Source organism: Bufo bufo, chromosome 2, assembly GCF_905171765.1.
Source record: "Bufo bufo chromosome 2, aBufBuf1.1, whole genome shotgun sequence".
NCBI lineage: Eukaryota > Metazoa > Chordata > Amphibia > Anura > Bufonidae > Bufo > Bufo bufo.
In genome coordinates, this window is record NC_053390.1 from 264672990 (window position 1) to 264685716 (window position 12727).

General features: G+C 43.6%; 1 protein-coding gene across 3 annotated transcripts in view; it reads right to left on the bottom strand.

Annotated features, from left to right (window-relative positions):
* LOC120991439 (solute carrier family 2, facilitated glucose transporter member 11-like) overlaps positions 1-12727 on the bottom strand; it is a 105690-nt gene that overhangs the window by 52582 nt on the left and 40381 nt on the right. For all 3 annotated transcript variants that reach the window (XM_040420258.1, XM_040420259.1, XM_040420257.1), the window contains 2 exons: positions 2321-2419; positions 734-894 (listed from right to left, as the gene is read on the bottom strand). In XM_040420258.1, the coding sequence (XP_040276192.1) occupies positions 734-894; positions 2321-2419 (260 nt within the window). The remainder of the gene's footprint in view (positions 1-733; positions 895-2320; positions 2420-12727) is intronic.

Here is a 12727-nt window from a genome sequence, read left to right on the forward strand (position 1 = left end):
TCATGCACCTTTCTAACAGGTCAAACAATATTTTTTTTACTTTAATGTGTTAAATGTGATAAATTGTGTAGCTGTGCTACATATAAAATTTTGTCCTGAGAATGCTGAATATGCAGTAAACCCAGAGGGGAGGGGAGGATGTTGGTAGTTGTATTCACAGTCCACAGTAGCTAGCTCCACCTTGGCGCTCCCTAAGGTGGTGCACTGAAGAATGCACCCTTTCTTCCTTCAAGGCACACCCTGGTGTTGGGGCACCTTTGATGATGAACAGTTTCGCTAGGTGCAAGGCAGGAGTGCAGAAGCCAATGAATAGATTGTGGACTCAATAATCAGTACCATTGGTTGCAATAAATAAAGTCTTTCTTTACTCGATTTATTATAGGAGTAATAACACAAATGGCAGCAAAAGGCACAGTTCTAAAATACTTTTCCCAATAGCCGCCTATAGGCAGCAACAGTCCTCTGGGGCACTGCAATTATCTGGTTAACTATTGCTTCATAGTATTAGTAGTTATGTAGTGGCTGCTCCACCCACCCCACCTAGAGGAGTTGCGGCTCAGTTTAGTTAGTGGAAATAAGAGCCAGTAAAGGTAACACACATATATTGGCTTTAGACATTGCTGCAATTTGCTTGGGTTAGAAGCTTTAGGCTTCTCTCCATGCTAGGACATCTTCCCATCATGCATTTCTTTACACCTCTGTAACATATATTCAAAAGAAGGTGCCAGCTTACCTGCCATACTTTACTGCTGCATGCCCACCAATAAATGTCCCAAGAAGTCCACCTATTGCAAACACTGAAACTATTACTGACCAAATGAGCGTTAGTAGGCCTTCATCTAACTGGGAGTTGTAGCGTAAATACCAGGTTTCATTAATGAACTTGTGTACATGCTGCAAAGGATAAAAATAAAAATAAGAGTTAAACAGAAATTCAAGATATCAATAGTGGCCCAAACCTTCATAAGCTCATACAGCATTTGTAGATAAACCTGGTCACAATATTAATTAATTCATTCATTGCAAGTGGGCAGTCCTAACTGGATGTGAACTAGCACTATCCTCAGAAACTGGCTTTCTTGAAATTACCTTATAAGTGTCTTTGTGTTAAAAACAAACTTTGAAAAAGTACCTTACATCATAGACACAGTGCTGGTGGAGTCACTGGGTGAAGTTGGCAACCCCGCCTGTTATAGCCCACCCCCTCTTTCCTGCAGAAGCACCCCTTTGCACATCCAGACACTGATGTGCAGGATAGAAAAGGCGGGTGGGATTGCCAGCATGATTTATGTGACTCTGCTTTAAATGGTGGCACCAAGAACCTAATTGTCATTTGGTTCATGTGATCTCCAGACATTGAAACAGTTTTATGAGGCGCCCAGATTTTCACCTTGAAACAGCTAAAGCAAGACAAAAGATCACAACTGTGTGGATTTATGAGACTGCTGACATAATCAAAGGCTATGGAGGTCATTTATTAAGACCGGTGTTTTAGACGCTGGTCTTAATATAACCCCTATATCTGGTGGTGGATCCCTCGACGTTATGAAGAAGCACAGGCCTCTACATAACTTCGGCGCATCCATTTTCTACACCTAAAACAGGTGTAGAAAATGATAAATGAGAATAGCCTGCTGGCTTTTCCCCTTCCTCGTCCACACCCCACCCTCTTTTTTAGACCTAGTGTGAGCGTGAAAAACTCGCAGATTGCGGTGCAACTAACCGTTGCGGCGCAATCTGCACCAGAAGGCGTTTTTCTGGATAATAAATGACCTCTATATTTTTCACTTTATGATTCTTTGGGTATTGAACTATTGACTTCTACTATTCTTTGATTGTACAAAGTCAAAATCTCATTGTGTTCAGTTTTCAGCCTTTCTCTGTATAATAGTTATATTTGTCTTTGAAAGATTCTCCATAAAACAATGGGGGTCATTTATCAATCTGAAATGCACCTAAATTAGGCGTATTTCAGGTGCAGGTTTCGGCGCAACAACTAGTTGTGCCGCAATCTGCGACTTCTCCCTGCTCATGCCAGGTCTAAAATTGTGGGTGTGAGGTGGGTAGGGAAGGGGAGGTACCGGCAGGCCCGTCTCATTTACCATTTTATACGCATGTTTTAGGCGTAAAAAAAGGTCTAAATGTAAGACAGCTCATAAGCTGTCTTACATTTAATAGTGGCGGAGGATCCGCCGAAGTTATAAAGAGGCCTGCGCCTCTTCATAACGTCGGCAATCCACCTCCAGCTATAGGGCTTTATTAAGTCTAATGTGCCTCAATATTTCCAAATTTACAGCAAAGCTTAAGACGTTTTACTTACAGTTGTAGGTGCATTAATAATTGATAGATTATATCCATATTGAAAGGTCCCGCCAATCCCTATTGCACAGACAGCCCAAAATAGTTTCTTTGTTGGAATCTATGGATACATAAGCAGAAATGTTATTTACATTCAGTTCTACAGGCAGGGCAAATGCCGAAATTGACTGTGGGCTCCACAACCCCAACGCCGACTGAAAATTAAAATTAACAGTTTAAGGCTATGGTCACATTGCTGTCTGGAAACTGTGTTGGGTTTCCGTTATTTTTTAATAGTAAGAATAAGGCAGCATGTAGCACTATTCCTGCCATCAAAATGACAGAAACCACTCCAGAACCACAGTAAACTCTACTCTAAGGGCTCATTCACACAAACGTATTTTACTTCCGTGTCCGTTCTGTATTTTTTTTGTGGACCGTATGCAGAACCATTTATTTCAATGGGCCTGCAAAAAAAAATGAAGTTTCTCCGTGCGTTCCATTTTGGTATGTCTGCATGTCTGTTCCGCAAAAAAAAAAATAGAACATGTCCTATTATTGTCCGCATTACGGACAAGGACAGGACTGTTCTATTAGGGGCCAGCTGTTCCATTCCGCAAAATACGGAATGCACACGGACGTCATCCGTATTTTTTGCAGATCCATTTTTTGTGGACCACAAAATACATACAGTCATGTGCATGAGCCCTAAGTCAGTGTTACAATGTTATAAAAGAAAGCTTGGCACAAGTGTGAACAGAACCTAAATTATAATATAATGCAACTGAAATAATATGCATTCATTTTGTCTGAATTACCAGCCACAGGCCTTAGGAAGTGCTGAAAAGTTTGTGTTTGGTTCAGCCACTCTCATAACTTTAAACCTCATGCACACAACCGTTTTTTGCGTCCGCGTCCAATCTGCATTTTTGGTGAATCACACGCCTACTCATTCATTACTATGGGTCCACAGAATATGCAGACAGTACATAGATGGAATCCGTGCAGCCATTCCACAAATCATAGAACATCTCCTATTCTTGTCTGTTTTGTGGACAAGAATTGGCATTTTGATAATAGAAAAGTGTGGGATGCACATGGGCAGTATCTGCAGACTGCAAAATGGCAACAGTCATGTGCATGAGGCTTAGGCCTCTTGCACACGAACATATTTTCTTTCTGTGTCTGTTCCGTTTTTTTTTTTGCTGACTGTATACGGAACCATTCACTTCAATAGGTCTAAAAAAAAAATGGAAGGTACTCCGTGTGCTTTCCGTTTCTGTATTTCGATTCCGCAAAAAAATACAAGTCCTATTATTGTCTGCATTACGGGCAAGGATAGTACTGTTCTATTAGGGGCCACTGTTCCGTTCCGCAAAATACGGAATGCACACGGATTTCATCTGTATTTTTTGTGGACCCGTTTTAACGGACCGCAAAATACATATGGTTGTGTGCAAGAGGCCTTTGGGATAAAGTGCTACCAGCACCATTTTGGTCCATATTACTTTTCCTCAGCATTGTGACTGTAACAGGACAATAATGTCATATACCAATAGAATTAACATGTACAACAACCATAATGAGATGTACAGTATGAACAGTAGCTATTTTATATACAGTATATAATTATTTAATTTTTTATGAAAAGGGGCTCTCACACACACAAAAAAAAGAGAAGGGTCCACCTAATAGCCTGTGTAGGGCCTCCACCAATGTTTGTCTGGCCCAGTCTAGCACAGTGACAAAGTTATTCCATGTAGGGATATACAGGTGAAACTCGAAAAATTTGAATATCGTGAAAAAGTCCATTTATTTCAGTAAATCCAAATTAAAAGGAATTGCATTAATGCAGCTTAAAATTAGAATTTTTAGTTTTACCTTTTAAGTTGCATTACTGAAATAAATGAACTTTGCACGATATTCCAATTTTTTGAGTTTCACCTGTATAAGAATACATTTACAAAGAAAAAATGGTGCACTGCAATGGAAAATGCAATTGACAATATATGGCTAAACCCTCACACTGATATTAAAATGTGACTTTCGGCAATATATTCTTATATCAAGAACATACCGGAGCCCACGCACCCAGTCAAGGTCTCTCAAAGTGACACGGGACCTAATGCTAAGACCTAATGCTAACCTATCTATGGCATATCAGCAATTACGGATAGGGGCATAGAGTCCGACACACAGCCAGCAGCTTCTAGTTACCTCCAGCGTGAAATCACATATACAATGGGAGAAGGGAGGAGGCTGTGAGTCCCACCAATCACCGGCTCATGTGACGCAGGCAGTTACCATTAAATCAAAATCAAGGCACATTCAAACCTGGAGTTGCCACACCTCCAGGCGTGCATGTACAGACAAAATAACGTGGTCATAAAAGGCAGAAAGATGCTCAAAACCCCATATGCTGTTGCGCATATATAATCAGGGAAGCAAATCCTGCCGGCATCCTCCATTGTATACATTTTTGCTGCGGATTGCTGTTAGCAACGGATCACATGTGCAGGATTTGCTTCCCCGATTATATATGCGCAACAGAATATGGGGTTTTGAGCATCTTTCTGCCTTTTATGACCACTTTATTTTGTTATTTTGTCTGTACAAGCATGCCTGGAGGTGTGGCAACTCCAGGTTTGAATGTGCCTTGATTTTGATTTAATGGTAACATTCAGGTGCACCTGTGTGGCCTGCGTCACATGAGCTGGTCACATTTGGAGACAATCAAACACTCCCTGATGCTACTGCGCGACTGATAAGTATCTGCCTGTATTGCTCAGTATGCTTGGTCTATATACATAATGGAAAACTAAATCTGGCTATAGACATCAGATATATGTTCACCAAACCTTCTGATTTCGGTTAGACCAGCTGACCATCTATTGTGAATGCAGCCTCCGGACGAGATTTTTTCTCAGAGAGACAATCTTCTGCCACATATGTCTGGGTCTGTACTCTCTCTCCCCTGAGGTGAGCATGCACATGTATGTACAGGATGAGAGAGATAGCAATCACCCAAATGTGCATTTGACCAACAGCTATCCTGTGTGTATGTCAGCTAGCAGCTTATTAGATGGACAGATGTTTTTGTGTGGATTCATTCAATCTGTAAACCTAACCACTGAGCGATTGTTGTGACATCACACTGTATATGGGGTCAAGTCTTCCAAGATTTATGGAACTGTAAGGCTACTTTCACACTTGTATTTTTGCCTGATCCGTCATGGATCAGCAAAAATGCTTCCTTTTCTGATAATACATCCGGCTACATCCATTATGAACGGATCCGGTTGTATTATCTTTAACATAGCAATGACGGATCCGGCATGAACACCATTGAAAGTCAATAGGGGGCGGATCTGTTTTCTATTGCACTGCATCCGATGACGGAAACAAAATCGCAGCTTACTGTGATTTGCTCTCTGGTATGGGAATGCAACCAAACGGAACGAAATGCATTTTGGAGCATTCCGTTCTGTTCTATTCAGTTTTGTCCCCATTGACAATGAATGGGGACAAAACAGAAGAGTTTTTCTCCAGTATTGAGTTCCTCTGCCGGATCTCAATACTGGAAAATAGAAACGCAAGTGTGAGAGTAGCCTAACATAGTAGGTCTCCATCTGAACGCTGTGACTTGTTCAGCTCCAGTGTCCATGATCTTAGACGCATACAGGTCCTCATTGTCTTATTTCTCTTTTATGCATTTTTATCAATTATGTGGCTGTTCATATTGTTCCAGTCTTGATTGCTTACACTGTCTGCAACACATCTATTTCATGATCTTGTACTCTTAAAATAACAGAAATACACTGCTCAAAAAAATAAAGGGAACACAAAAATAACACATTCTAGATCTGAGTTAATTAAATATTCTTCTGAAATACTTTGTTCTTTACATAGTTGAATGTGCTGACAACAAAATCCCCCAAAAATAAAAAAATGGAAATCAAATTTTTAAACCCATAGAGGTCTGGATTTGGAGTCACACTCAAAATTAAAGTGGAAAAACACACTACAGGCTGATCCAACTTTGATGTAATGTCCTTAAAACAAGTCAAAATGAGTCTCAGTAGTGTGTGTGGCCTCCCTGTGCCTGTATGACCTCCCTACAACGCCTGTGCATGCTCCTGATGAGGTGGCGGACGGTCTCCTGAGGGATCTCCTCCCAGACCTGGACTAAAGCATCTGCCAACTCCTGGACAGTCTGTGGTGCAACGTGACGTTGGTGGATAGAGCGAGACATGATGTCCCAGATGTGCTCATCAATGCCTTCGTCTTGCAGGAACTGCTGACACACTCCAGCCACATGAGGTCTAGCATTGTCTTGCATTAGGAGGAACCCAGGGCCAACTGCACCAGCATATGGTCTCACAAGGGGTCTGAGGATCTCATCTCGGTACCTAATGGCAGTCAGGCTACCTCTGGCGAGCACATGGAGGGCTGTGCGGCCCTCCAAAGAAATGCCACCCCACACCATTACTGACCCAATGCCAAACCGGTCATGCTGGAGGATGTTGCAGGCAGCAGAACGTTCTCCACGGCGTCTCCAGACTCTGTCACGTCTGTCACATGTACTCAGTGTGAACCTGCTTTCATCTGTGAAGAGCACAGGGCGCCAGTGGCGAATTTGCCAATCATGGTGTTCTCTGGCAAATGCCAAACGTCCTGCATGGTGTTGGGCTGTAAGCACAACCCCCACCTGTGGACGTCGGGCCCTCATATCACCCTCATGGAGTCTGTTTCTGACCGTTTGAGCAGACACATGCACATTTGTGGCCTGCTGGAGGTCATTTTGCAGGGCTCTGGCAGTGCTCCTCCTGTTCCTCCTTGCACAAAGGCGGAGGTAGCGGTCCTGCTGCTGGGTTGTTGCCCTCCTACAGCCTCCTCCACGTCTCCTGATGTACTGGCCTGTCTCCTGGTAGCGCCTCCATGCTCTGGACACTACGCTGACAGACACAGCAAACCTTCTTGCCACAGCTCGCATTGATGTGCCATCCTGGATAAGCTGCACTACCTGAGCCACTTGTGTGGGTTGTAGACTCCGTCTCATGCTACCACAAGAGTGAAAGCACCGCCAGCATTCAAAAGTGACCAAAACATCAGCCAGGAAGCATAGGAACTGAGAAGTGGTCTGTGTTCACCACCTGCAGAACCACTCCTTTATTGGGGGTGTCTTGCTAATTGCCTATCATTTCCACCTGTTGTCTATCCCATTTGCACAACAGCATGTGAAATTGATTGTCACTCAGTGTTGCTTCCTAAGTGGACAGTTTTATTTCACAGAAGTGTGACTTGGAGTTACATTGTGTTGTTTAAGTGTTCCCTTTATTTTTTTGAGCAGTGTATAAATTTACTGCTTTTTATCACCCCATGTTATATATTCCATTTTGTGAAGCAGCACATTATGGCATGACAACCTTATTCTGTGGGTCAGTGCAATTATATTGATTTCAAATTTACTGTATATAGTTTTTGTTATGCTTCAACACATTTAAAAAATACTAGGTAGGTGTGACTTTTTTCACTTTTTAGTCAATTTGTTTTACAGGTACAAAGCAATAAAAAAGGGGTGATTTGGCAGTTTTTATTTTATTGTTCCATGACAACTAGAGAGGAGCGAAGTTTTGGACTTAATAAAGTTTTGGACTTAATAAATTTCCCCTTGGCGGAGCCCATACAATGTACATTTGAATGCTGTACTGAGACGGATTTCCATATAGCATTCAAACGATATATGATGCTATGTAACCAGGGGCGTTGCTAGGGTCTCAAAAGATCTGGGGCTCAAGCCCCAATAAATATGGCCCAGTTCTCTAAATCAACCCTCCCCCCCCCCCCCCCCGCACTTTCCCGTACTTGCTATACAGCAGCACAAACCTCTCACATCCAGGGCCTCCCAGGTGACGTTTCCTCTGATGTAAATTTTCTCTGTCATCTTTTCTATTCAGTCCGTACAACTTCTTTCAGCCGCGCCTCATCTCTGCAGAGTGTGATACACAGACATCTTAGCTTCCTCACATTTCTATCATCATCCCCCAACCTGGAATCCCCACAGTGTTATCCAGCTGCTCGCTGTGCTCTCCAATGCCCCCAAACAGTATCCTGAAGAAAAATGACTGCCATACAGATAGTCCCACCAATAATAATCCCCTTCTAGAATGCCCCCATTAGTAATACTGCTCCTAACAGTGCCCCCAACCGTGATAACAGTCCCCAAGAGTGCCTCCATTAGTAGAAGAGCCTTCCAGTATTAATAATGCCCTCACAAAGCCCCCAGTAGAAACAAGCCCCCGTATTGTTCCCACAGGGGTAATAAAGCTCTCTACAGACCCCTCAGTAGTAATAAGGCCCCCATAGTGCTCTTAGTAGAAATAAGGTAGATCTATAAGTCCCTCCTATAAAGCCCCCAGTATTAATAAGAACACCTATAATGTCCCCTGGATTTATAATACCCCTACAGTGCCCCCAGTATATTGCCCCCTAATTTTATAATGCTTGCCCTGAAGTGCCCCTAGTATTTATAATGCCCCCTGTAGTTATATTCCTCCCTCCACCACACAGTCCGATGTAAATAACATGACACCATTTCTCCTGCCCTCTCCAAAATACAGTCACATGTAAATAACATCACTCCCCTTCCTTCAGCCCCTCCAATATATAGTCACATGTAAATAACACTATTTCCCTCCCTCCTCAATAGAGTCCCATCTCTCCAGCCCCCTCCAAAATACAGTCCCATGTAAAAACCTTCACCTCCTCCCCAGCCGCCTTCAACATACAGTCCCATGTAAGTAATATCACCCCCTTCCCAGCTGCCTCCAAAATGCAATCTTATGTAAACATCACCCCCTCAACATTTCACTCCCTCCTCCAGCCGCCTTCAACATACAGTTCCATGTAAATAACATCACTCCCTCCCACAGCTGTCATCAACATACAGTCCCATTGAAATAACATCCTCTCTATCTACAGCCCCCTCCAAAATACAGTCCCATGTAAATAACATCACCCCCTCCCCAGCCCCCTCCAACAAGCAATCCCATGTAAACATCTCCCCCTCAACATTCACTCCCTCTCCCAGCCCCATGGAAATAACATCACTCACTCCCACAGACGCCTCCAACATAGAGTCCCATATAAATAACATAATCCCCCCCCCCCACAGCCGCCTTCAACATAAAGTCCCATGTAAATAATATCACTGCCTTCCCCAGCCCCCTCCAACATACAGTCCCATGTAAATAACATCACTGCCTCCCACAGCCTTCTCCAACATACAGTCCTATGTAAATAATATTACTCCATCCTACAGCCCCCTCCAACATACAGTCCATGTAAATAACATGACCCCCCCCCCCGCCCCCCCGGTCACCTCCAACACATAGTTCCATGTAAATAACTTCACTCCCTTCAGCCCTAACATACAGTCTCAGTTAAATAACCACAACTCCCAGCATTGCTCTGCCTCTCCCTTCACTTACCTCTCCACATGTAGCAGACATCACCACAGCTTCTTCCCCCAGGACTTCTCTAGGTCACTGCGTCCTCTCCTGCACTGGTCACAGGATGGTGACATCATCGCAGGTCCTTCTCAAAGACTGCCTGTTTTACTGGTCACATGACCTGTGATGTCATCACAGGTCCTTCAGATTTCCAGTGCATTTGATTCAATTATATTGCTGTCCTGAGGAGGGCAATACAGTTGTATCTAGCTGGCAGGCAGTACATTTGGGGCCTGCGACCAAACATCAGGGGCCCAGGCCCCGAATGTTTTAACCTAGCAATGCCCCTGTATGTAACCCTTACAGTTCTGGAATGTATTAGATAACAATGACATAATGTTGACAGTGTTATCCAATACATTCCAGACCTCTAAGGGTTACATAGCATCATAAATCAATATCATGCTATGCGACCCCGGCAGTGCTGGAAGTTCAGGACGGGAGCTGCGCTGCGAGTCCGGAGCATGACACTCGCTCATGTGAAAGTGGCCAATAGCTCATGTTAAAGAAATTATCCAGCTTTTCTGAAAGTGGATATTATAAAGGACTTTATGTTTCCATTTCTCTGTGTGCGCAATAGAAAATGGTGACAGCTTACAGCTGAAAAACAAGAATTAAGCTGAAAGACAATGTTAGCATCAGTGTGTGCTAAGATAAGATAAGCATGTGTGCGTGCTAATAACCAAATACCGTATTTTTCGCCCTATAAAACGCACTTTCCCCCCCCCCAAAAGTGGGGGGAAAATAGCAGTGCGTCTTATGGGGTGAATGCTGCATTTTTCCGGATTTTCAATGATACGCCGCGATGCCGCGCAGTGGGTGTATCAGCTGAGAGGGAGGAGGGGCTGGGGGCCGGCATCTGGTTTTATAATGACAGTCACTGCACGGGGGCCGTGCAGTGACTGTATTCTTCTACACGGGCCTCTCTCACTGTATATAATCTTATCTATAATTGTAGGCATTGTTAATATATAAAAGTTCAAGCTAATCAGCGCCTGTATACCGTACTTACAAGCGCTCGTAGCAGAGAGGAGGGAGGAGGCAGGCCGGGAGGACGGGCGCTGGCAGTTCGAGTCACTACGTCACGCCCCTGCGCTGCCCACTTTATGAATGAAGCAGGCGGCGTGGGCGCATGACGTAGTGACTCACGCTGCCAGCGCCCATCCTCCCGGCCTGCCTCCTCCCTCCTCTCTGCTACGAGCGCTTGTAAGTAATACAGGCTCTGATTACCCTGAACTTTTATATATTAACAATGCCTACAATTATAGATAAGATTATATACAGTGAGCGGGGCCCGTGTAGTAGAATACAGTCACTGCACGGCCCCCGCTGTCATTCTAAAACCAGATGCCGGCCCCCAGCCAGGGGCTGCTGCACACAAGCTCCGGTTACTCCGATCGCCACACGGGGGAGCTGGAGCATTACCGGAAGCGCGTTTGACCAAGGCATCTGAGAGGTTAAACGTCCGCGATCTGCATTACTGCCAGGGTTAAATTAAGAAATTATAAATTTCCTAGATGTGAAATTAGGGCGATTAAATGGAGGTTTTAAAACCACCCTATTCACCAAGCCCACAGATCTTAACAACCTGCTCCTACACTCTAGTCATCATGCACCTCATGTTTCTCAGAGTATTCCTAGAAGCCAGTTCACACTGGCAAGAAGAATATCAAGTTCAGATAGGAAGTACGAAAATAAAAATTTGACTAATGATGGTTGATAGGTTTGTACAGACAGGTTATAAGAAAAAAGAAGTGGCTGATATTGGAGCAGAAGTGGGTAAAAAAACAAGAGATCGATTGCTTTCTACGTTTAGGGGTAATTTATGGTCATGAAATATGTATATAGGATATTGTTTGTATATTTGTAAACACAGGTTAATAGGTGCCTCTTCTTCCTACACACATGAATAAGGGGGAATGTACTCCCGAAACGTTGCATGGAAGGGAGGAGGTTAGAACGATGTCGGTCTCGGCATTCCTCATAATGAATATTCCTGTATAACTATGGATTTTAGGATGCAATAAAGACATTGAAGATTATTCACCCGTGATTTGTGAGTATGGAATATCGCTCACTAGAACATACAGTACATGCAATATTATGAGGTATTTTGGATATACAAGTCTGCATTTTTCAGAGATGTCCTCTACCAACCACACCTACCCTGGTTGCCGGTGGTAACGCCATTTCACAGTTTGACTCAGGCAGCAGACTAGGAATCACATGTTGGCTGAATGTGGAAATGGAAATTAAAAAATAATATTCTGTTACCTAATATCAGATAATTTGGCAGTCTGCTAGTCAAAACGTTCCCTTCTGCATGAATTCAAAACAAAATATCCATTTATCAAGACAGCCAGCTTATGAATGAGATCTTTATATTTTTAAATGGGATATTATCAAATCATCTGATCTGATTCACCCAAGCAACACGCAAAAAGCAATATGCTTTAAAGGGCATCTATTTTTCAATTAGTCTTGTGACTACTAAACATGCCGAGAAGCGGCCGGAATAAAACTACGACATGTCATAGTTTTATTCTGGCCGCCTCTTAGCATGTTTGCCATGCTACCACCGGAAATTCGTCCCGCCCCCATTATAGTCAATGGGGCCGGAGCGGACCTCCGGCGGCACACGTGCACTAGCGACAGCGGAGAAGGCTGCCGCTAGTGTGAAAGTAGCCTAAGACTGACAGGCTGACATACATACAATGGGTAAATGCATGTTTGATGGCAATAACGAACATGGGGGCACATTTATTAAGATCAGCGTTTTAGATGCCGGTCTTAATAAAGGCCCTGTGCTGGCAGAGGATCCGCCGAAGTTATGAAGAGGTGCAGGCCTCTCCACAACTTCAGCTCATCCAGATCCAGTTCTAAATGTACGACTGCTTCTGAGCTGTCTTACATTTAGA